General features: G+C 53.5%; 1 protein-coding gene across 2 annotated transcripts; it reads left to right on the top strand.

Annotated features, from left to right (window-relative positions):
• Nucleotides 1–501: 501 nt before the first annotated feature.
• GTPBP1 (GTP binding protein 1) lies at nt 502–19971 on the top strand. Of its 2 annotated transcripts, XM_061560791.1 has the most exons (12): nt 502–1445; nt 4678–4789; nt 5645–5825; nt 6964–7312; nt 7982–8105; nt 9108–9367; nt 10852–11034; nt 11621–11756; nt 13089–13267; nt 15427–15639; nt 17010–17039; nt 19119–19971. In XM_061560791.1, exons 1-12 carry the CDS (start codon nt 1341–1343, stop codon nt 19200–19202), a joined length of 1956 nt encoding a protein of 651 aa, XP_061416775.1. In that variant the 5' UTR covers nt 502–1340; the 3' UTR covers nt 19203–19971. The 2 variants fall into 2 exon arrangements, with proteins under 2 accessions (XP_061416775.1, XP_061416776.1); XM_061560792.1 differs by lacking the exon at nt 17010–17039 and having other exon boundaries at nt 504–1445.
• Nucleotides 19972–20947: the final 976 nt, after the last annotated feature.

Raw genomic sequence — 20947 nt, 5'->3', positions numbered from 1 at the left:
TTTGCCCGTGTCGCCGTCGCGCGCTCCTATTGGAGGAGGGGCAACGCGGCGGCCGCCCGCACCACCGCCATCTTACCACGGGGTTGACTGCCTGCTCCGATGACGTCACAAGCGACGGGAGGGGTGGATGGGTGGGGGGGGTGGATGGGTGGGGGGGGTGGATGGGTGGGGGGGGTGGATGGGTGGGGGGGGTGGATGGGTGGGGGGGGTGGATGGGTGGGGGGGGTGGATGGGTGGGGGGGGTGGATGGGTGGGGGGGGTGGATGGGTGGGGGGGGTGGATGGGTGGGGGGCTGGGGGAACCAATGGCGAGGCGGAGTCTGAACCCCCACCCCGCTCCTCCCACGCCGCGTCCTCGAAGCCGACCAATCGGTGCGCGCCGGAGTACCAAGATGGCCGCCAAAGACACCATCAGCACCACGGCGAGCGGCAGCGGCGGCCTCCCCACCGTGTGACGACGCTTCAGGACGTCGCCTCCCCACCCACCACCACCCCACCACCACCACCACTGACTCCCCTCCACCCCCCCCACCACCACCACCCCGGGGTGCGTTGCGGGCTGATGTCGTCAGCACAACCGAGCGCGGACAGTGCGCGCTGCCGAGGAAACGTTCCCATGATGATGTCGTCGTCTTCGTTCGTCGTCGTCGTGACTTAGCGCGGCCGTGCAACTGCTGAGGAACGGCAAGAGCGGCGGTGCAGAGGGATTCGCGGCGTCGTCAAAGCGCAAGGAGTTGAGGCGGGTGGGGGGGGGACGAGAAGAGGCTTTTGACGGCGGCTCCTGGAGTCGGAATGGCGAGCGGAGGCCTCGTTTCGTCGCGCGGCCCCGGCTCGGCACGGCCACTGCTGCCGTCCATCTCGCTGCCGTTGATATCCGCGGGGACAGTTCGACTCCTACTAACACGAGCACAACATCGATTACAACAGCGCTGACTTGTTTAGGGGGGGCGGCGGCGTGGGGGGGGGGGGGTCACACTTGTTGTTGACGCGTGGGAAAGTGACAGCCGCTCTTGACGTTCGCTTGTCGCGATCACCTCAGACGTGACCATTGTCGTTCGGGGCCCAGGTGCACTTATTTATTGCCACCGATTCCCCCGTTGTGGTGTCGTAGAAGCGACGCGAGTTGGGGGGGGGGGGGAGAGACGTTGATTGTATCGTGGGAGCGGGCGGTGGGGGGTAGAGGTCGCAGGTCTGCGTTGGAAGGCGACACTCGGGGTCAAGTTTATTTTCAGTGAATCGCCGTCGGTGAGGTGAAGGAGGAAGAGCGAGCGAGCACCTGGTGGTAGCACCACCACCATCACCACCATCATCACCGCCGCCACCGCCGCCACCACCAGCGAGATGGAGTTCCCCGGGTCAGCGGCCGAGGGCAGCAACCTGTACGCGCCGGACAGCGGCGTGCTGGAGACGGTCAATGGGGAGGCGGACTCGACACTCGCATCGAAGGTAATGGGGGTGGTGGTGGTGGTGGGGGTGGTGGTGGTGATGGGGGTGGTGATGGGGGTGGTGATGGTGGTGGTGATGGGGGTGGTGGTGATGGGGGTGGTGATGGTGGTGGTGGGGGTGGTGGTGGTGGGGGTGGTGGTGGTGGGGGTGGTGGTGGTGATGGTGGTGATGGGGTGGTGGTGATGGTGGTGGGGATGGTGGTGGTGGGGGTGGTGGTGGTGGTGGTGATGGGGGTGGTGGTGATGGTGGTGATGGGGGTGGTGGTGGTGATGGGGGTGGTGGTGGTGATAGGGGTGGTGGTGATGGGGTGGTGGTGGTGATGGGGGTGGTGGTGGTGATGGGGGTGGTGGTGATGGGGGTGGTGGTGGTGGTGATGGGGGTGGTGGTGGTGGTGATGGGGGTGGTGGGGGTGGTGGTGGTGATGGGGGTGGTGGTGATGGGGGTGGTGGTGATGGGGGTGGTGGTGGTGGTGGTGGGGGTGGTGGTGGTGATGGGGGTGGTGGTGGTGATGGGGGTGGTGATGGGGATGGTGGTGATGGAGGTGGTGGTGGTGATGGTGATGGGGGTGGTGGTGGTGGTGATGGGGGTGGTGATGAGGGTGGTGGTGGTGATGGGGGTGGTGGTGATGGGGGTGGTGATGATGGGGGTGGTGGTGATGGAGGTGGTGGTGATGGGGTGGTGGTGGAGAGGCTCCTGCCTCGGGAACGAGTCGGTCCCACGCCTGGCCTCGTCTTTCCTGCACGGCTAGGCCACTGCGCGGAGCATTGACGGTGGAAGCGTTGAATTGCCAGCAACGTAGCCTCGCAGCGACGTGATGATGACCGTGTTTGTGTGTGGGTGGTCGTTCATACCAAACACTGTTTCAGGTGATGTTGTCATAGACCTGAAACATCTCACCAAGCCGGAATAAGATGACACCTCGGCGAGATGTTAACCACCTCGCCTGGTATACAGGAGGTCGTGGGTTCAATCCCGACCCTTACTCCTGTGATGTAGTATATGTAGTGTGCGTGCTCCCCCCCCCCTCTCCACATGTAGAGACACGCGTTTAGAGTGCTGTGTGTGGCTGCTCGACATGTCCACACGATGAGCCGCTTCGTTGAGCTCTAATTTGTGGCCAGGTCGCTTATAATGGCTCTATGTGTACCAAGCAGCTGGCCAAACATTCCGTGATTCGTGAGCGCTATATGGGCATCTTTGTATACAGTTATGTAAGTCGAGGTGCCGGCGACGTGTCGAATTTGGGCCAACACGTGGGGATATTCAGTTTCACGTGGCCTTGATGTGCACCTCGCCGACAACAGCACAAGAGGTGTAGTGACGTTGCAACAACTTGGTGGTGACGTTGCAACAACTTGGTGGTGACGTCGCAACAACTTGGTGGTGACGTCGCAACAACTTCGTGGTGACGTTGCAACAACTTGGTGGTGACGTCGCAACAACTTGGTGGTGACGTTGCAACAACTTGGTGGTGACGTTGCAACAACTTGGTGGTGACGTTGCAACAACTTGGTGGTGACGTCGCGACAACTTGGTGGTGACGTCGCAACAACTTGGTGGTGACGTCGCAACAACTTTGTGGTGACGTCGCAACATATTTGTGGTGACGTCGCAACAACTTTGTGGGGACGTCGCAACAACTTGGTGGTGACGTCGCAACAACTTTGTGGTGACGTCGCAACAACTTGGTGGTGACGTCGCAACAACTTTGTGGTGACGTCGCAACAACTTGGTGGTGACGTCGCAACAACTTTGTGGTGACGTTGCAACAACTTGGTGGTGACGTCGCAACAACTTGGTGGTGACGTCGCAACAACTTGGTGGTGACGTCGCAACAACTTGGTGGTGACGTTGCGACAACTTGGTGTTGACGTTGCGACAACTTTGTGGTGACGTTGCGACAACTTGGTGGTGACGTTGCAACAACTTGGTGGTGACGTCGCAACAACTTTGTGGTGACGTCGCAACAACTTGGTGGTGACGTTGCAACAACTTGGTGGTGACGTCGCAACAACTTGGTGGTGACGTTGCAACAACTTGGTGGCTAAAAAAAAAGGGGCCGGCTGCTGTTGTTGTTTTGGGTTGTAATAAAGTTACAAAGTAAACGAAACAACGTGGCACCGCGTTGAATGAACATTCTTTCACGGCGTGTTGCTCACGTTCACAGCTATGCCATAGCTGCATACCCTGTTCAAACGAACAGCTGATTTATGTTTAGTTTTTGTTGTCTTCCACACACCCCCCGCATCTACGATTAGCACGGTTGGCTACGTACGTTGCGAATGAAGTTCAACATACGTACATTTAAGTCAGTGATACCTCATACATGGCAGGCAGGGGCCTAGCTAACATCCGGTACATTTTCCGTGTGTGTGTGGCCGAGTGTCAAAGTTGACTTCCCTATGAACTTTCAACGCTGTGCCCTTAACGTCCCTATTCGATTGTTATCTTGTTCGTCTTTCGTATGGCGTTTCAAAAATAATAATCGACACGCTACACATTCCAGGGCACGATGGTCGATAATGGTTTGGGTGATATTCGTATGAATGGGCAATCGAACCCGGGTTCTTTGCTCGTCAACACAGCCACTAACCCCGCCAGCCACTCAATCCCTCTGGCTATCAGTGATCGCGGGCTATTATAAACACGTTTCTCGTTCAACAACATTGTTCCGAAATGAAAACGAATGCGTAAAAGTGGGCGCAAGCATGGAAGATCAGCCGTAGTTATTTAGAAAATGTACATATATTATTTGTGACCTTTTAGGGCCACGGTGTTATTGACGATCGTGTGTGTTGTGGTTTGTTGTTGTTTGTGCACCACTGACAACGCAGCAGCGGCAATCGCCACATAATTTGGTGTCATTAAATGCCTACCATCGTATCCCATCAGCAACAGCAATATCGTCATTACGTCGAGTTATTCTCTCGAGCACTTGTTCTGTTTCCCTTGTTTCTATGTTTTTTTAATAAACAACTTTTATTTTAATCATCGGTGGTTGTCCCCCCCCCCCCCCCCCGTTTAGTATGGGGTTTAGAAGTCCCAAAATCTAATTTTAACACAAAAGCTCAACACACTGTCAACGTGTTAACACTGCGGCCTTCAAAGGAAACATATATAATCGGTGACGTTTTGACCAATGGCCCTAATTCATAGCACGTAAAATGTCTTTGTGTACCCACGTCTACCTCTCACACGTGTCTGTGTGTGTGTCCATGTGCACGTGCATCAGCTGGCGCTGGTGAGCCCCGACGCAGAGCAGTACGAGCGCCTACTGCAGCAGCTGCGAGAGCGTCTCTCCGAGGGCCAGGGCGAGACCATCTACGTCATCGGGCAGGGCAGTGGTGAGTCCGGTACTCGCAAGTCGGGCCCTATAACACGGCCCGGCGGTAGCACGTTCACCGATTGTTGCCAGAGGGTTCGTTTTGTGCTAAGTTAGCCGTATAATTGCAAAGATAATAATCGTCGATTATTAAGACCTGCGCACACACGCGGATTATTTTTTTCCCCCAACAGACTCCGAGAGGGATTGTTGTTGGATCAAGCAGCCCTCGCTAGAATTGCGCACCAGGGCATGACAATTTTGGGGCGGGCGTTAAAGGTTGGCGTCAGTTGGCGGGCAGTAAATTAATGGCTGAGGTAGGGAAATGAGAGGTGGCCTGGTGGCTCAGCGGGTGGATAGCGTGTTGGAGATGTTGGGCTGGCACAACGGAGGTCGTAAGTTCGAATCCAGATTTTATCCGCTTGGGTTTAAACTGTTTCTGAAGTGTAGTGAGTTGCTCGTCACTGGCTGGTCACACCTTCAATCGAACCCCTCTACGTTGACCGGACACAGGCGGTGATCAACCACGTCCTTGCCTAAGGTCTATAGGCCGAGGCCTGATAATTGCTTCATGCCAGTGTTCTTCACTAATTTTTCAGAGGGGGGCCACCTTTGCCGATAAGATATCGGTGTGAGGGCCGCCACACATTTGAAACCGTTGGATTTCACAGCACGATGTGGGTGTTTTCACAATTTGTGTTTGGTAGGGTGGGGGGGCCGCACGTCAGGGGCCGCACTAAAGGCCACCAGCGGCTGCCAGTGGCCCGCAGACCTTGCAATGAAGGAACACCGCTTTATGCATTCACCGCGTACGTGTCAACGCAACACACTCACGCGTGCGCTGCTGCATCACCCCTCCCCCCGCCCTCACCGGCAGATGGCGGAGAGTACGGGCTGGGCGAGGACGACATGGTGGCGTCAGCGGCGACGCTGGAGGGCATGGCGGGGCAGTGCGATGCCGAGATCGTGCTGCTGCGCGAACGCTCCGAGCCGGGCGGGCGAGCGCGCGAGTACCTCGTGCGGCGCAACGTGGCTGACAACGACTTCCTGGAGGTCAGGTGGGTCAAGCGAACGACAGGTCGCGCCATCACGCCGACCCCCTCCTCCCACTGCTGACCACGGAACTTCACAGCCTCTGCACAACTAAACTATTAAAATAATGTTTTATTTTACCAGGTAAGGCCCACTCAGCCATGTAGTTTTTTTTCAGAAGCGACCTGGGTAGCTCAATGAAGTGGCTTATCACGTGGAAATGTATGGCAGCCAAATTACTCCATAAACTAAATGTGGAGGGAAAAACCAGAGAAACCGGAGAAAAATCCACGCGACCACGGGGAGAGAGAATATGCAAACTCTAAATAAACAGACATTAGGTTTGGGATCGTGCCCACGACCTCCTGTATACCAGGCGAGGTAGTTAAAATGTTGCCACCCAGGTGAAACTGCAGGAATGACCCCCATCAGTGCAGAACTGCAATGGATGAGACTTGCCTCTCCACAACTGCACTGCTCCTCGAACTACAAAACGGTGGTGCCACCCTCTTCTAACCACACAACCACAGGAATGCCCCCTTTTGTGTCTAGCGATCGCAGTGCCGCCCCCCCCCCCCCCACCTCTAGCCACAAGTGCAGGGATGTCTCCACGCTGCCCAACAGCATGCTCCAGCCCACGCTGAAATCCTCGACCGTGTGCTCGATTGTTTCGAAACGCCGTGCTGTGCGAGGCTGTTTTCTGATTTCACGGAGATGTGTGTTAGCGGAGAGATTAGATGAGACGCCGCGATATCACTTGGTTGAAAGAGAAAGCACCAACCTCCCTCCCTCTTCCACCCAAATCTCCCCCCCCCCTACCACAACCGCTAGTCCCCAGACCCCCACGTGACCACTGTCTTTGCCTCCTCGTGCTCCTCTGTGGCCCTAACCACTCCACTGACCCCCCCACGTGTCAATTCTCTCCCCTCCCCATGACCATCCTCTGTAATTACCACCCCTTTCCTTCCATGACGAACCCCCCCCCCCCATTCACCCTCCCCACCTCCCCATCATACCACTCCCTCACCGTGACATCCCCTCTTCCCTTCTGTGACCATTCCTTTAATCGCCGCTGCCCACCTCCGTGACCACTCCTCTCTCTTCCCTTCCCCCGTGACCTCACTTTGACCCCCCCCCCCCACCTTCCCGCCCCCCAATGGTCAGGGTGGCGGTGGTGGGCAACGTGGACGCGGGCAAGTCGACGCTGCTGGGCGTGCTGACCCACGGTGAGCTGGACAACGGCCGTGGCTTCGCGCGCCAGAAGCTCTTCCGGCACAAGCACGAGATGGAGTCGGGGAGGACGAGCAGCGTGGGCAACGACATCCTGGGCTTCGACAGCGCCGGCAACGTGGTGAACAAGCCCGACGCGCATGCCAGCGGCCTCGACTGGACACGCATCTGCGAGAAGTCGTCCAAGGTCATCACCTTCATCGACCTGGCAGGGCACGAAAAGTACCTGAAGACCACGGTGTTTGGCATGACGGGTCACCTGCCCGACTTTTGCATGCTCATGGTGAGATGCACACAATTACACGTGCGCGTGTGTGCACGCGGCGCGCGTGTGTTTTGGGGGGGGGAATGGTGGCGCAGTTGTTGGTGCGTCATGCGACGAAGCCTATGACACGGGTTCGATTCCCGTTCACGGTCGACACCAGTGACGGTTATCTGAACCGTTCTCGGGCCTCGCCGAGGTCCACTCGCCCACAAATGAGTAGCTGGTGTGGCGTGTAAACATCGCCACTGGCGAGACAAAGTTGCTCAGGCGTGGTACTGGCCACTCACCCCCTCGTGTGCCGTTCTGGCCTTCATAGGTGTTCGCTAACAGCACTTGCCCCAACAGTCTGTCAAAGGCGATATGGGGGACCTTTTTCTTTGGGCACAAGGATGGAGGGTGGTATCCGTTGTGTTTGGAGTGATGCGATGGAGGGGGCGAGCAGTGACTTGCTCTGTGGTCCGTTGGTTGAGATGCGGACTCGTGTGCAGATTCATCGAATTGCATAGACATCCACAGACTCGGACGGAGATTCGTATAGACTTATACGATGGAAGCCGGCAGACGTGTTGCTGTGCGGTCCAAGGGTTGGAGGTTGTTCACACCGTGTGCTCGTATAGATCTCTGACATTGACCGCTCGCGTTGCGCCCCTCCTGTCCTCCCTCCTGCCCTGCCCGCGCGTGAACCAGGTGGGCAGCAACGCGGGCATCGTGGGCATGACCAAGGAGCACCTGGGCCTCGCGCTCGCCCTCAATGTCCCCGTGTTCGTGGTCGTCACCAAGATCGACATGTGCCCGCCCAACGTGCTGCAAGGTGCCACTCGTGACCTCGTGACCGGGTTGGGGCAGAGTGTTAAAAAAAAAAACTCCAGCCGTCATTCCCTTTCTTGTTTGCCCAAGCTTCTCCATTCGAATGCAGAGATAATATTACGCCACCGTGGGCGCCACGGTGGTGAGATGTTAACTACCTCGCCTGGTATACAGGAGGTCTTGAGTTCAATCCGGACCCTGACGACCTGCTGTATATTTGGAGTTTGCATGTTCTCCCTGTGGTCGTGTGGATTTTTCTCCGGGTCCTCTGGTTTTTCCCTTCACATTTAGATTCAACATGTGTTTAGTATTTGGCTGCTATAAATTTCCACGTGATAGGCTACTTCATTGAGCTATTATTTGTGGCCTGGTCGCTTCTGAAAAAGAGTTATGTAGCTCAATGGGCCTGACCTGGTAAGAAAGATAAAATTAGTTTTTAGTTTTTTATCTGTGCGTTACATGCCGAATGCGCTTCATGATTGTTAAACGTGTCGCGCGTGTTCAGTGGTACGGTCAGACAACCCCTGTACCCCTGTAACCGATACAGTGTGGGGATGCCTTCAACCAGCCGTGGATTGACAAGGGGTCCGTAATTTGTGCATAAGTATCCTCCGCTATAACTTTGTCGCATTATGCATTGTATCGTGTATATACATACGTTGCTGAGGAATTGGGGAACATTTCCTCGTAAGTTTAACGTTTCGCGTTCTTGAAAAAAAACGCAAAATTGTATGCACAATTTCGAAAGTGGGAATGCACATCGTGATAACAGACTATTGAAGGTATTTACAGCCTCATTTGTAAGAGTGGGTTACCAAAATGAAGTTGAAGTACAAGAGTGAGGCAAGTTGAAATATTGGGATGGTTCCTTCCTCCCAAGAAGAAGGTTTCCTAATCCTCCTGCAGCTGCCGCTTAACGTCCAATCACAACCTGACCTGTCTCCTCTTCCTCCCCCCCTCTTCCAATTCCCATCACCACTGTCACCATCATCGTCGTCGTCACCAGACACGCTGAAGCTGCTGCAGAGGCTGCTGAAGTCGCCCGGTTGCCGCAAGATCCCGGTGCTGGTGCAGACGCGGGACGACGTGGTGGTGACTGCGACCAACTTCACGTCGGAGCGCATCTGCCCCATCTTCCAGATCTCCAACGTGAGCGGCGAGAACCTGGACCTGCTCAAGATGTTCCTCAACCTCCTGTCAGCGCGCATGGGCTTCAGCGAGGCCGAGCCCGCCGAGTTCCAGATCGACGACACCTACTCCGTGCCGGTAACGCGAGCATGAAACTAAACTATCAACTGGTTTATTTTTTTAGCACGGATTTTAAACGTCCGTTGCCCTATTCCCGTTGTGACATCATTTTTTTGGGGGGGGGCAGGAAAAGTACGGAAGCGATGTCATGCTTTCGGATCACTATCGTTTACTTTTAACACTGAACAATTTATTATTTGACCAAGTAAGGCCCACTGAGCGATATGGCAATTTTTTCAGAAGCGATCTGGCTACATGCGATGATAGCGCACGGAGTGTACCTTTCGGTGGCACAAGTTGCGTGGTGCAGTCACGTATGATGCAGATAATGGCAGTTGCATACTACTATGCTGTTTATCTAATTTTCAAGCTTGTCAAATGAACTCTAAAAAAAGCTATTTTTTATTTACCAGGTAAGGCCTGAGTTGTGTAGCTCTTTCTCAGAAGCGAACTTTGCCACTCGCGATGTGATAGGTCAAAAATCGGAGGACCTGGAGAATATCCAAGCAACCATAGGGAGAGAGAGACATGCAAACTCCAAATATATATGCATGCTCGGCATAGTTAACATCTATTTAGTACGTAACACGTAGTCGGTTTTCTCAGCCAATGTCATGAATTAAATTAGAATGAATAAAATTTCAATGGTTACTTTGGGGGCGGTGATGTGGTCCAGGGGGAGCCCGTTTTGCTGATTGTCGCAGAGTTTGCGATTCGACGCCAGGTGTCTGCCCTGGCTAACACTGCAATCGTATTAACCGTAAAATACTCGGCCTTGCTGCTTTTTGTGTTTCGTTTGTTGTCCTTGCCCCCGCACCTCCGATTAGCATGGTTAGCTACGTATGGTGGTCTGAAAGAAGTTAAATATGCATACGTTAAAACGCTTTGATGTGTTTAAACGCTTGTACACGTGGCAATTTAATTTGTTTTTATTGTCAGGTGGTAGAGGGTTACACGACAAACATTATCTGGCCTAGCCCAACCAACCACGATGATAATTAGGTATTTGTGCCATATTCAGAGCTCCGTGTTTTACAGGCGAATGTCGTCTGCGAGAAGGGCTAACGATTCCTCACATCGGTGGCGAGTGGATATCTTGAACCGATCCAGGGCCTCCGTGCTGACAACAGCAGTGACAGTGACTCCGGCAACCATCGTCAAGCGACGGCTGGGTGTGGATTCTGGCCGCGCCACTCCCTCGTGCGCCGTGCCGGCCTTAATTGGCGTTCACAAACAACAATTGCTCCAGCAGCCTTTGTGGGCTACGCGGGGGATCTCTGTCTTCGTGTGCGTGGAGTGGAAGCTGGGCGGCTCTCCTAATGGGTCACAAACGTGGCCACCCGAGTTAGATTCCCGGCCACGGAGGAAATGCATCTGTCGCGAGCGTTATCTGAAAGCTGTCCTAATATGTGCGCGCCTTTCTTTCGGACTGCACGCTTGAAGCACGCGCAGAAAGGATCACTCTTTTCTATATCCTGATTTCACTGCCGCTGCGTTTCCAGGGCGTGGGCACGGTGGTGTCAGGCACGGTGCTCCGAGGCCTCATCCGCCTCAACGACACGCTGCTGCTGGGCCCCGACCCGCTGGGCGCCTTCACGGCAATCGCCGTCAAGAGCATCCACCGCAAGCGCATGCCGGTGCGCGAGGTGCGCGGCGGGCAGACCGCCTCCTTCGCCCTCAAGAAGGTAACGTAGCGGCCGCCAAGGCTCGTGTCGGATGGGTTCGGGGTGGAGGGGGCTGGTGGAGGGGGGGGGGGGTGGAGGGGGGGGTGGAGGGGGGGGTTGAGGGGGGGGGTTGAGGGGGGGGGTGGAGGGGGGGGTGGAGGGGGGGGTGGAGGGGGGGGGTGGAGGGGAGGTGGAGGGGAGAGGGGACGTGGAGGGGGGGTACGTAGATTCACAATGTCCTTGTCAAAGGTGCCGAGATGGCTTTTTTTCTTGCGACCCGGCAAGGGGACGAGCGGATTTATTTTGGGCAATTGCCGGGACCAAACCGCGAGATTTAACCGACGAGAGTGCAACAGTTCGGCAGACGAAGGGCAAGGTCACCAGGGTGGATGGGTGGCTCTGGGTTCTGGTTCACGATGGCCGTGTCGTAGCCACTGAGCCCGGGGAGAGACTGTTTGAGCCCTCTGCGAGCAAACCGCTGTGGGTCCTGGTTTTTGAACTCAGAATGAAAAGCGCTGGTGAGTGAACTGCTGCGCCACCGCTCCCGCCATCGTTAACGCGCCGCTCCCTGACGTCGCTTGCGGTCTGCGTTTCGTTGCCTACGCAGATCAAGCGCGCGTGGATCCGCAAGGGCATGGTGATGGTGTCACCACGCGTCAACCCTCAGGCTTACTGGGAGTTCGAGGCTGAGATCCTGGTCCTCCACCATCCGACGACCATCAGCCCACGCTACCAGGCCATGGGTGGGTCCGTCGTTTGTGATGACGGTCGCAGGGACTCTGACTCGGCAACCATCGCCCTAGAGCAGGCGTGGGGAATCTACGGCCTATAGGCTGGAGACGGCCTACGGGCTGGATACGGCCCCGCAAGCGACGTTTATTATTCCGTCACGGTCTTGTCTGCAATTCACGATTCCGCTCTCGTCATCGTGTACGTTCCCTCATTGCCGCCGCTACGCCCTGACGCCCCCCCCCTTCACCCCCCACACCCCCTTTTAAGGTTTAACACATAGGCTTTCACGACCAATATCATCCAGAATAGAGGTTTTTGGGTTAGATCACGTAAATATATAAATGTGTCGTTAAAACCTGCCACCAGCCGACACAGCCAACTCGTAAGGGTTGTCACGTAAACAGAACGTGGCCAATTCGTCACTAGTACAGCACTAGTGTGTAGTGTATAGTAGTGTATAGTGTAGTGTGTAGTGTACTAGTGTAGTGTATAGTGTAGTGTGTAGTGTAGTGTATAGTGTAGTGTACTAGTACAGCACATCAGTGTGTTGGAGAGCCAAGCCACAACATTTACAAACTGAGTACGGCGTTTCGCCAGTAATTACAACCAGCTTCATCAGGCGACAGCCAGATTGTGTGGAGACGTCCACCTGTTTCGTTCCTCATATAGAGGCGTAGAAGTGTTGACCATCCTTCTGCGCTCTTGCGCAATGTGGGTGGGGGGGGGGATTACTGAGTCAACGTACATTATGCATGTGCATTATGCGAGTCCTTTTAACTTGTCCTTCCTGTCTATTGTGTTTATTAAAATAGCCGTACCTGACGGTAATCCCTATTGAAGTACGCTGCCCTTTGTAGGCATGCACTTAAATAATGTATTATTTGATGATTCGCTTTCACGCAGCACTAAGATGGTAGCTATCCGAACGGTTAAAGTTATTTAGATTTCTTTCAATTTCGATAGATTCTCTAATTAGTCTTGGCCAGTAGTAGCTAGTTTTGCACAAAACTTCAACATTATCAAAATCAATTGAGTGTCCTTGTTGGCACGTGTGTTCTGCTACTGCTGACAGTTGCATTTGGGAGAATTTAATATTTCTCTGATGTTCTTTTAGTCGCGTGCTGATCATTTGTCCTGTTTGCCCAACATAACATTTACCACACGTGCAGTTAATCCTGTACACAGCTTCTGTTGATAGCTTCGGTAATACATCTTTTGTACCAGATATTAAATTCTGTATTTTATGTACCGTGCCATATCTGACTCTGATGTTTTGTTTTTCCTCTCCGCCATTGTCCTCTGCCCTCTTTCCCTGTGCCCCCCCCCCCACCTGCCGCATGCAGTGCACTGTGGGAGCATCCGGCAGACGGCCACGATCCTGGGCATGAGCCGCGACTGCTTGCGCACGGGCGACAAGGCCAACGTGCATTTCCGCTTCATTAAGAGCCCCGAGTTCTTGCACCCGGACACCCGCCTCGTGTTCCGGGAGGGCCGCACGAAAGCCGTGGGCACCATCACCAAAGTACGCGCGCACTTGTGTGTGTGTGTGTAGTGTGTGTGTAGTGTGTGTGTAGTGTGTGTGTAGTGTGTGTGCAGTGTAGTGGTGAGCGCTATTGCGCTACGAACCCGGCGGCCCGAGTTCGATTCCCGCTCACGGCCAACACCAGTGACAATTATCTGAACCAGTGCTGGGCCTCCCCTAGGTCGACTCGGCCTCAAATGAGTACCTGGTGCGGTGTGTAAACATGGCCACGAGGGAGACAAAGGGGGTCAGGCGTGGCACTGGCCACTCACCCACTCATGTGCCGTGCTGGCCTTGGTAGGTACTCGCTAATAGCACTTGCCCCAACAATATTTTAAGGGTGGTATTTACGTACGCATCGTCCGGGGAGATTGAAATATATTGTAAACAGATATTGCCTGAAGTCTCGCTTAATACGTGCTGTTCACACAACGCTGTTTCGCTGTAACGCGGTTCTTCCATTCGGGAACACTTTTCGCACAACGCAGAGTGCGCCCCGTTATAACGCGCAACGCTTACCACGTTGTAGCGCAGTTCCTGAGCGGTAGACTGCAAACTACTTTCTTGAGCCGCGTGGCTGAATGGTAGAGTCATACAGTACGCGGAATGATACAGTAACGCGGCGGCGTACCCTCAGCTATTCGTCCCGCCATCTCGCTGTGTGTGCACAGCATATCGTATCTACAAAAACTTTATCGTTATATTATTTACGGGGAAACAGTTTGGCGCTTGGCACGCTTTTCGCTTGACGCGCACTTTGAGTGTTGGGACATGTGTAGTGTGGTTCAAGGAGACTTGGACGACGTAGTTGGAGGCACACTTATTTATTAAGTACAAAGTACAGAACAGGCTGGGATGTACAACATTTGAAGGGGTATCGGCCCCTTCACCCGTCTAACTGGGAGATCAACACTCTATGTCACAGCTAGCCTACTCCTAGGTCCTCCACTAGCGGGCTAGGGGAGGCTAGCTAACCCAGCCCTGGTTAAGCTGGGATTACGGCACCCTGAATCCCCAGGCCGGCTCTGACAAGAGCATCGGCTCTGGGCTCTCGCGGCCACGCCACTGGCTCGCCCTGGTCGGCCCTGAGAAGGACAGCGATCCAGGGGAGTCCCAGGGCCTATCTAGCAGATCTTATTTCTTCACTGGTTAAAGCTGAACACACTGCCCCGAGCCCTCCAGCTCACGGCCTTATATATCAACTCCCCCACTGAGGGGTGGGGCCGCGGGGGATCCCAGCTCCGTGTCAGCCCCCCAGGCTGAACGGTGCGGACGTCGCTGTAAGCACCTCCTCGCGTATAGACATAGCCACGCCCAGTGTGTTTGTTTCCCATCCGTAACAACTCTACAACACCCCCTCCGTAACACCTCTACACATGCTGTAAATGTCAGCTTAACACTTGTGAGGCTTTCGAGACCAATATTATTCATAATCAACTTTTTGGGTTTAGATCGCGTTGTTTATAAATGTGTCGTAACCCTCCACCACCCGACACGGCCAATCAGTAAAAAAGTGTCACGTTGACAAAAGACAAATAGTTCACTGCTTTAGCCCACCGGTGTGTTGAAGCGTGAAACCACAGCATTTACAATTTGAGTACGACGTTTCGCTGGTAATTGCATCCAGCATCATCGGGCAATTCGCCAGAATGGTGAGGCTCTGCTGTGTCTCCCGTTCTTATATAGAGCAGCAGCAGGGTGACGCCATGTGCTCGATGGTAGCGAAAGCATTCCGATGACGACAATGACGATGGTTGCCGCAGGCTCTTTAAGGACTGCAGGCTTCCGAAATTCGAAAAAAAAATGTGGAAGCCCAGTTTACCAGTGGGAGTACAGTTCACCATGGAAGTCCAGTTCACCATGAAATTCCAGTTTACCATAGAAGTCCAGTTTATCATGGAAGTCCAGTTCACCATGGGAGTACAGTTCACCATGGAAGTCCAGTTTACCATGGAAGTCCAATTTACCATGGGCAGGGGTCAGCAACCTGCGGCTCTGGTGCCGCACGCTTCTCAAGAAGGACTGTTTTGTGACCACCGCCTCGTATTCGCGTGCATTGGCGGCTCTTGAAATATTGATGGTGTTTTTTTTAACCGAATTAGAAGAACAAAAAAAATGCCGCTCCTGTTGTGTTTGGGTTGCCGAACCCCGTGCACCAGCTCATCTCCAGCGTCAACACGGCGCCCACCAACATGAAGACGCAGCAGGTGAAGATGCAGCCCAGCAAGAAGGGAGGCTTCGGCACCAATGCGGGGCACCACGGAGCCGCGCCGGGCACGCCCGGGGCGGCCGCTGGGGATGCCGGCGCCGAGGCTGGAGCCTCGTCGTCGTTGGAGGACGCGACGGCGCAGGTGGCGGCACAGGGAACACAGGTGCGCCACGGGGAAACCGGCGCAGGCGCGCGCGGGGTTCGACTCCGGGCCCTGGTGCAAGTGTGGCGCTCGGTCTGTCTGTCTCCCTCGTCTGTTGTCGTTCTCAAAAGGATTCGGTCGGTATGCGTTGGCGCTGTGCCAGTGTTATGTCATGAGTGAATAAGTAGACTGATTCATAATTTATTTTTTGGGGGGGGGAGGGGGCGGTTAGGCCGTGTGATGATCGATCTGGCCACATTTTTTGTCGTGGAACCCTGCGGCATCTCGCGTAGCCGAGCAATTGAAACTGTTGTAACGTGAGCGTTTAACGCGCCGATTGTTATTTTCATTATTATCTGTTCAATCAATTCCATCACCTGATAAGTTGAAGGACGATTCTTACAGGCAAAGTTTAGCGATTAGAAAATAAATGGTTTATTTGGAACTCGGCAGCTAGGAGCGCACAACCCCGTGTCGGAGAATGCGTCTCTAAGAGAGCGTCCATTGTAACCACTTGTGAAGTCGCTCTTCAGTCGACCTCTAAATCCCACTCTGTAGGGGCTCACCTCTCGTACGCCCCGCAAAGAGGCCTCGTCGCATGGGACAGACTTTTCTGTTAAATCGCAGAGCTGGAATGAAGCTGGATGGGGGGGGGGGGGTGGTTTTGTCGTGCAGTCATTGGTGAGCGGGCTGAGACCATCTGCTCCCGGATTAAACTCTGGGCGCCACGGTGGCTAGGAGATGTCAACTACCTTTCCTGGTATACAGGAGGTCGCGGGTTCCATCCCGACGCTGACGCTTGTATATTTTGAGTTTGCGTGTCTCTCTCCCCATGGGTCGCGTGGATTTTTCTCCCGAGTCCTCTGATTTTTCCCTCCACATCCAGAAACATGCGTTAAGAGTATTTGGCTGCTATACATTTCCACATGATGAGCCACTATATTGAGCTATCATTTGTGGCCAGTAGTTTGTGAGTGGAGGTGTAGCTGCAAGTGGTGCAGCTCATCTGCCAGTCATCTCAGTCAGTCAACCCAAGGCACCGGGTTCTTCCAAGTGACCTCCTGCCAGCGGCGTTCGACACTCCACGTGGCTTTAGAGTGGACAGCCAGGCACAAGCGCCGGGGTGACGTCACCGCTGTTTGGTGGCGAATGGCAGCTGTTGTTGTGTATGTGTTTAGAAGCGTGCTTGTGTGTGTGTACTGATGTACATCCTGCTGTGCGTTATCGTGTGTGCATGTGTGCATGGCGAATGGTGGTTGTTGTTGGTGCAGCTCTCCTGCTCTCTCCACTCTCTCTCACTCTCTGGGGGGTCTTGCACTCTGATCCTGCCACTATGCTTTGCCTTCCTCTCCCCCCCCCACCCACTCCCCCTTGCACACCCCCTTATGCAGTCACAAGGAGAGGAGGCAGACAAGGAGAAGGTGATGGTTGTGAATGTGACGTCTTGATTCATCACGTGCGCTCACTCACAAAAGTGCTCGTTCTTTGTCCGAGAGCGTGACGCGCGGAGTTTTGTGCGTTTACACTGCGCAGATAATGCAGGTGTGGGGGGGGGGTTAGTGTATTTACACAGATGCAGGTGGTGTCGTGTGTGTTAACACACACAGACACGTGTTGTGTGTGAACGTTCGCACACTTTTTTTATTTCACCAGGTAAGGCCCACTGCGCTATCTCTGTAGCTCTTTTTCATCAGCGACTTGGCCACAAATGATCACTTAAAGAAGCGGCTTATCATTTGGCAATTTATAGCAGCCAAATACTCTTAAACGCGTGATGTTGATTTTAAATGTGGAGGGAAAAACTGGAGGACCCCGGAGAAAAATCGCCACGACCACGGGGAGAACATCCAAATATACAGGCGTCAGGGTGGGAATCAAACCGTGTATACCAGGTGAGGTATCGACATCATTAGACCTCCTTTGCCAGTACCAAAATATAATAATAGGGTTTTCCCCCTTTTTTCTGGCAACAAAACTGAAACCTTTTTACAAGGATTCATGTCTGCATTAACCACAATACTTGCAATCAAAATGCAAAAAAAAACATACCATGATAATAAATGCATTGTCCTTGAAACTGATTGGTCCACACCAAGGGACGGCTTTCTTTTGAGCCTCGACCCAATTGGTGCTCGACCAGAGGAGATGCCAAATATTATCATAGTGTGTTTTTTTGTTTGCATTTTGACTGCAAGTATTGTGGTTAATGCAGACATTAATCCTTGTAAAAAGGTTTCAGTTTTGTTGCCAGAAAGAAGGGGAAAAACCCTATTATCAGGTGAGGTAGTTAAAACATCTCCCCACCTTGGCTCCCCTCTCGCGCCCCACAGATACACATGGGGTAGTGGGTATAAACATAGACACGTGCAGTGTGCTCATACACACGGACACGCGTTGCACAGTGTGTGTTTACACACGGACACATGCAGGGAAGTGTATTTACACAGAAACACGTGGGTGCATTGTGAATTTGCCAATACAGCCGACGTTATGTAGTGTACGGCGTGTTTACACTTCGACGTTCGTGTGTCGCGTTTCGACATGCACTGACCTGAAACCCCGGCGGCTGGGGTTTAACTCCTGGTGCTTGGCTATTGGCATTTGACACTTAATGGGGCTTCCCCCAGGTCGGCATAGTGGAAAACAATTATTGAACATCAGCACTGGCGAGATGATGATGGTCAGACGTACTGGGTGCGGATCCCACCGATCACTGTACAGCGTGATCCTGCCTAGTGCTCGCGAACAGCACTTTCCCTAAATTTTACGCGTACACTTTAGAGGCCAATATTATGATGCATCATTTATTTTTGGGTCAGATTGCGTAAGTAAAATGTGCGTCATGCACCATCCAAACGTTGCCAGTTGCTGCTTCAGCTGCAGCGGTGTTGCAACCAGCGTCAGGCAGTTCGAACACAAGTGTGCCCCTGAATCAGGAATAAGTTGGCACGTTTGTTCACACGACGACTTTTATCAGTGGGCCGTGTAAGGTGTGGAGGAGGGTGTACGACACGCATTATTTGATGTTCCCCAAAAATGTATTATGAAGCACTTGCCCTGGCATCGTATATATGTCTATAAACAGTGGTGGAACTTTTAGGTTTTCGGAGCAAATACTATTATCAATTTCGATTTAAAGCTTTCGTGACTGCAGGGATTCATCTTCTTGGTTCTTTCGGTAAAGTCACGTAGAATGGAAATAATAAAATAAAAATATATAAAATAATTCTCGCGACGTATTTGTCATTGGGCTAGGCATAGCAGTAGCCTAACCCAAAAACAAATATGGATCACGGCACCTCTGTTGTCACTTGTTTAATTTCATAAACATATTTGGTTGCTTACGCAGTCGCTCGCGTTCACGCATGAAACTACGGCGTGTGTTCACGTGCACCGGAGTGTTTTGTGCGCGCGTCGACGTGCGCGCTCGCTGGTGTATGTTCACGCCTGTCTGTCCGTCTGTCCATCCGTCCGTCTGTCCGTCCGTCTGTCCACCACAGGGAAGGGGCAGCGGCAAACGGCGGGGAGGTCAACGGCAGCGAGGCAAGCAGGCATCCCAGACGGCCGTGCAGGTCACCTCGTAGAGGGGTCCTTCCTGGTACCTGCCCACGCCCCCCCGCGCCTCCTCTCGTTGTCAAGGCAACAGAGGAGCCCCCCCCCCCCCCTTTTTCCATGCCTCCGTGGCCACCATGCCTGCCTGGTCGCGTACAAGCCCCCGCTTTCTTTCTCGTATCGCACGCACGACGGGCGGAAGAGAAGGTGTAAAAACGCCCGTGTTGTTTTTAATTAAACGTTAGGTGTGCGACATTTCAACAATTATCCGATATTGCTGGGGGGGGGGGGGGGGGGGAAGTATCGAAAGAAAATTTCTCGCGTAGACACAAGAGAGAGAGAAAACACACGGCCGCAGCTCGCAGTCGCAAACGACGGGCGGAATCGATCGGCGAACAGGTAAAGGTTTTAGCAACGTTGAACTTTATAATTGTTTTAATTGAAAATGTATAAAGAGAAAATAAAATAAAGTTCCACTTGGGAGGTGTGTAACAAAAACAACAAAAACATTACCGTCACCGGTGACGTCTCGTTGGGAGATGCCCAACGAGGTGTCTTCCTCCGCAGCCCGGAGGAAATCTGTGCGGCAGCTCGCTCGCCCGTCACATCATCACATGGTCAGGGTTCATCTCGTCACCGAATGCATGCGGTCCCCCCCCTCCCGCCAACAGGAACCCAAACGACCCCTCACCCTCCAATCGCTCGTTGCTGTAGGCCTCAGGATGAATAATTAAAATGTTTTCGCTTGCTGCGTGTGGTTTTGTTTTAGTAGTTTTACTTAATAAAGACATTTCCCCTAAAGTCTGCTTCAACGTCATTTTGGATTATAAAGAAAAAAAAGGTACATATTTCAATCGTATAATTTGTTGCGTTCCACCGCTGGCCGCTGTGGATGTGTCGCAAGTCGAAGGTGTCGGCTCGTGTGAGCGAATCGACCATTGGGTCAGGCAAGAGGCCCTGGGGAAGACGATGGCACAGAAACCACAGCAAGGGGCCTCTGTTCCATGCCACACGCGTCGCTCATTCATCTGCCAAATGACAGGTCAACGAAGTGGCTTATCACGTGGACATGAATAGCAGCGGCCAAATAATCTAAACCCGTGATGTTGATTCTAAATGTGGAAGGGAAAACTGGAGGGCCTGGAGAAGTATCCACGCGGCCACAGGGAGAGAGACATGCACACTCCAAATATACAGGCGGTCAGGGTCGGGATCGAATGCACGACCTCCTGCATACCAGGCGAGGGAGATGACATCTCGCCACTGCGGCGCCGTCGGTGGGCCTTGCTGGACATGTTTCCGGACACGGGGCGAGGTCTCTGTGTGACCAACCTCCACCGGTGGCGGTCTGCACGACAGCTGTGGCACTATACAAACAACGTCGAGCGGTGTTGATGAGCTAGAAGGCCTCGATGAGAATTCCACATGGCCACCAAGGACGCCATCGCGTGGCTCAGCGATTTACGCGCGCGCGTTAGACTGAACGCTCATCCGATATAATTTGACTTGAGATTTTTAGCCAATGGAGATCTGACGATCGGGTGTATCCATGTCTGGATACAGCAGTTCTGGGAAGCCGTACACAACTCAGACAGCAGGATATGGCCGTTTCCCCTTTATTGCATTGTGGTTTTGAACATTTTGAAAATTTGAATCGAGGAAATTAGTTGCACTACCAGATACTCTCTTTGACGTCGGCCAGTCCAGTGCAGTGGCTCTGCCTTGCGCACGGTTTGCAAAATTTCTTGTTTATTCCTCTTTTCACGAAACCGTCCTG

This window comes from Lethenteron reissneri, chromosome 26 (assembly GCF_015708825.2).
Source record: "Lethenteron reissneri isolate LAM-NWPU_2019-01 chromosome 26, ASM1570882v1, whole genome shotgun sequence".
NCBI classification, from domain to species: Eukaryota; Metazoa; Chordata; class Hyperoartia; order Petromyzontiformes; family Petromyzontidae; genus Lethenteron; species Lethenteron reissneri.
Note: the sequence above shows the minus strand (reverse complement) of the source record. Positions and strands in the feature narration are given on the sequence as shown.

What these genes read in the sequence shown, in the direction of transcription:
- GTPBP1 (XM_061560791.1), top strand. Translation starts at nt 1,341, where the DNA reads ATGGAGTTCCCCGGGTCAGCGGCCGAGGGCAGCAACCTGTACGCGCCG. An exon ending in ACTCGACACTCGCATCGAAG is followed by an intron (nt 1,446 to 4,677) that starts GTAATGGGGGTG and finishes CACGTGCATCAG; the next exon opens with CTGGCGCTGGTGAGCCCCGA. An exon ending in CCTCCTTCGCCCTCAAGAAG is followed by an intron (nt 11,035 to 11,620) that starts GTAACGTAGCGG and finishes TTGCCTACGCAG; the next exon opens with ATCAAGCGCGCGTGGATCCG.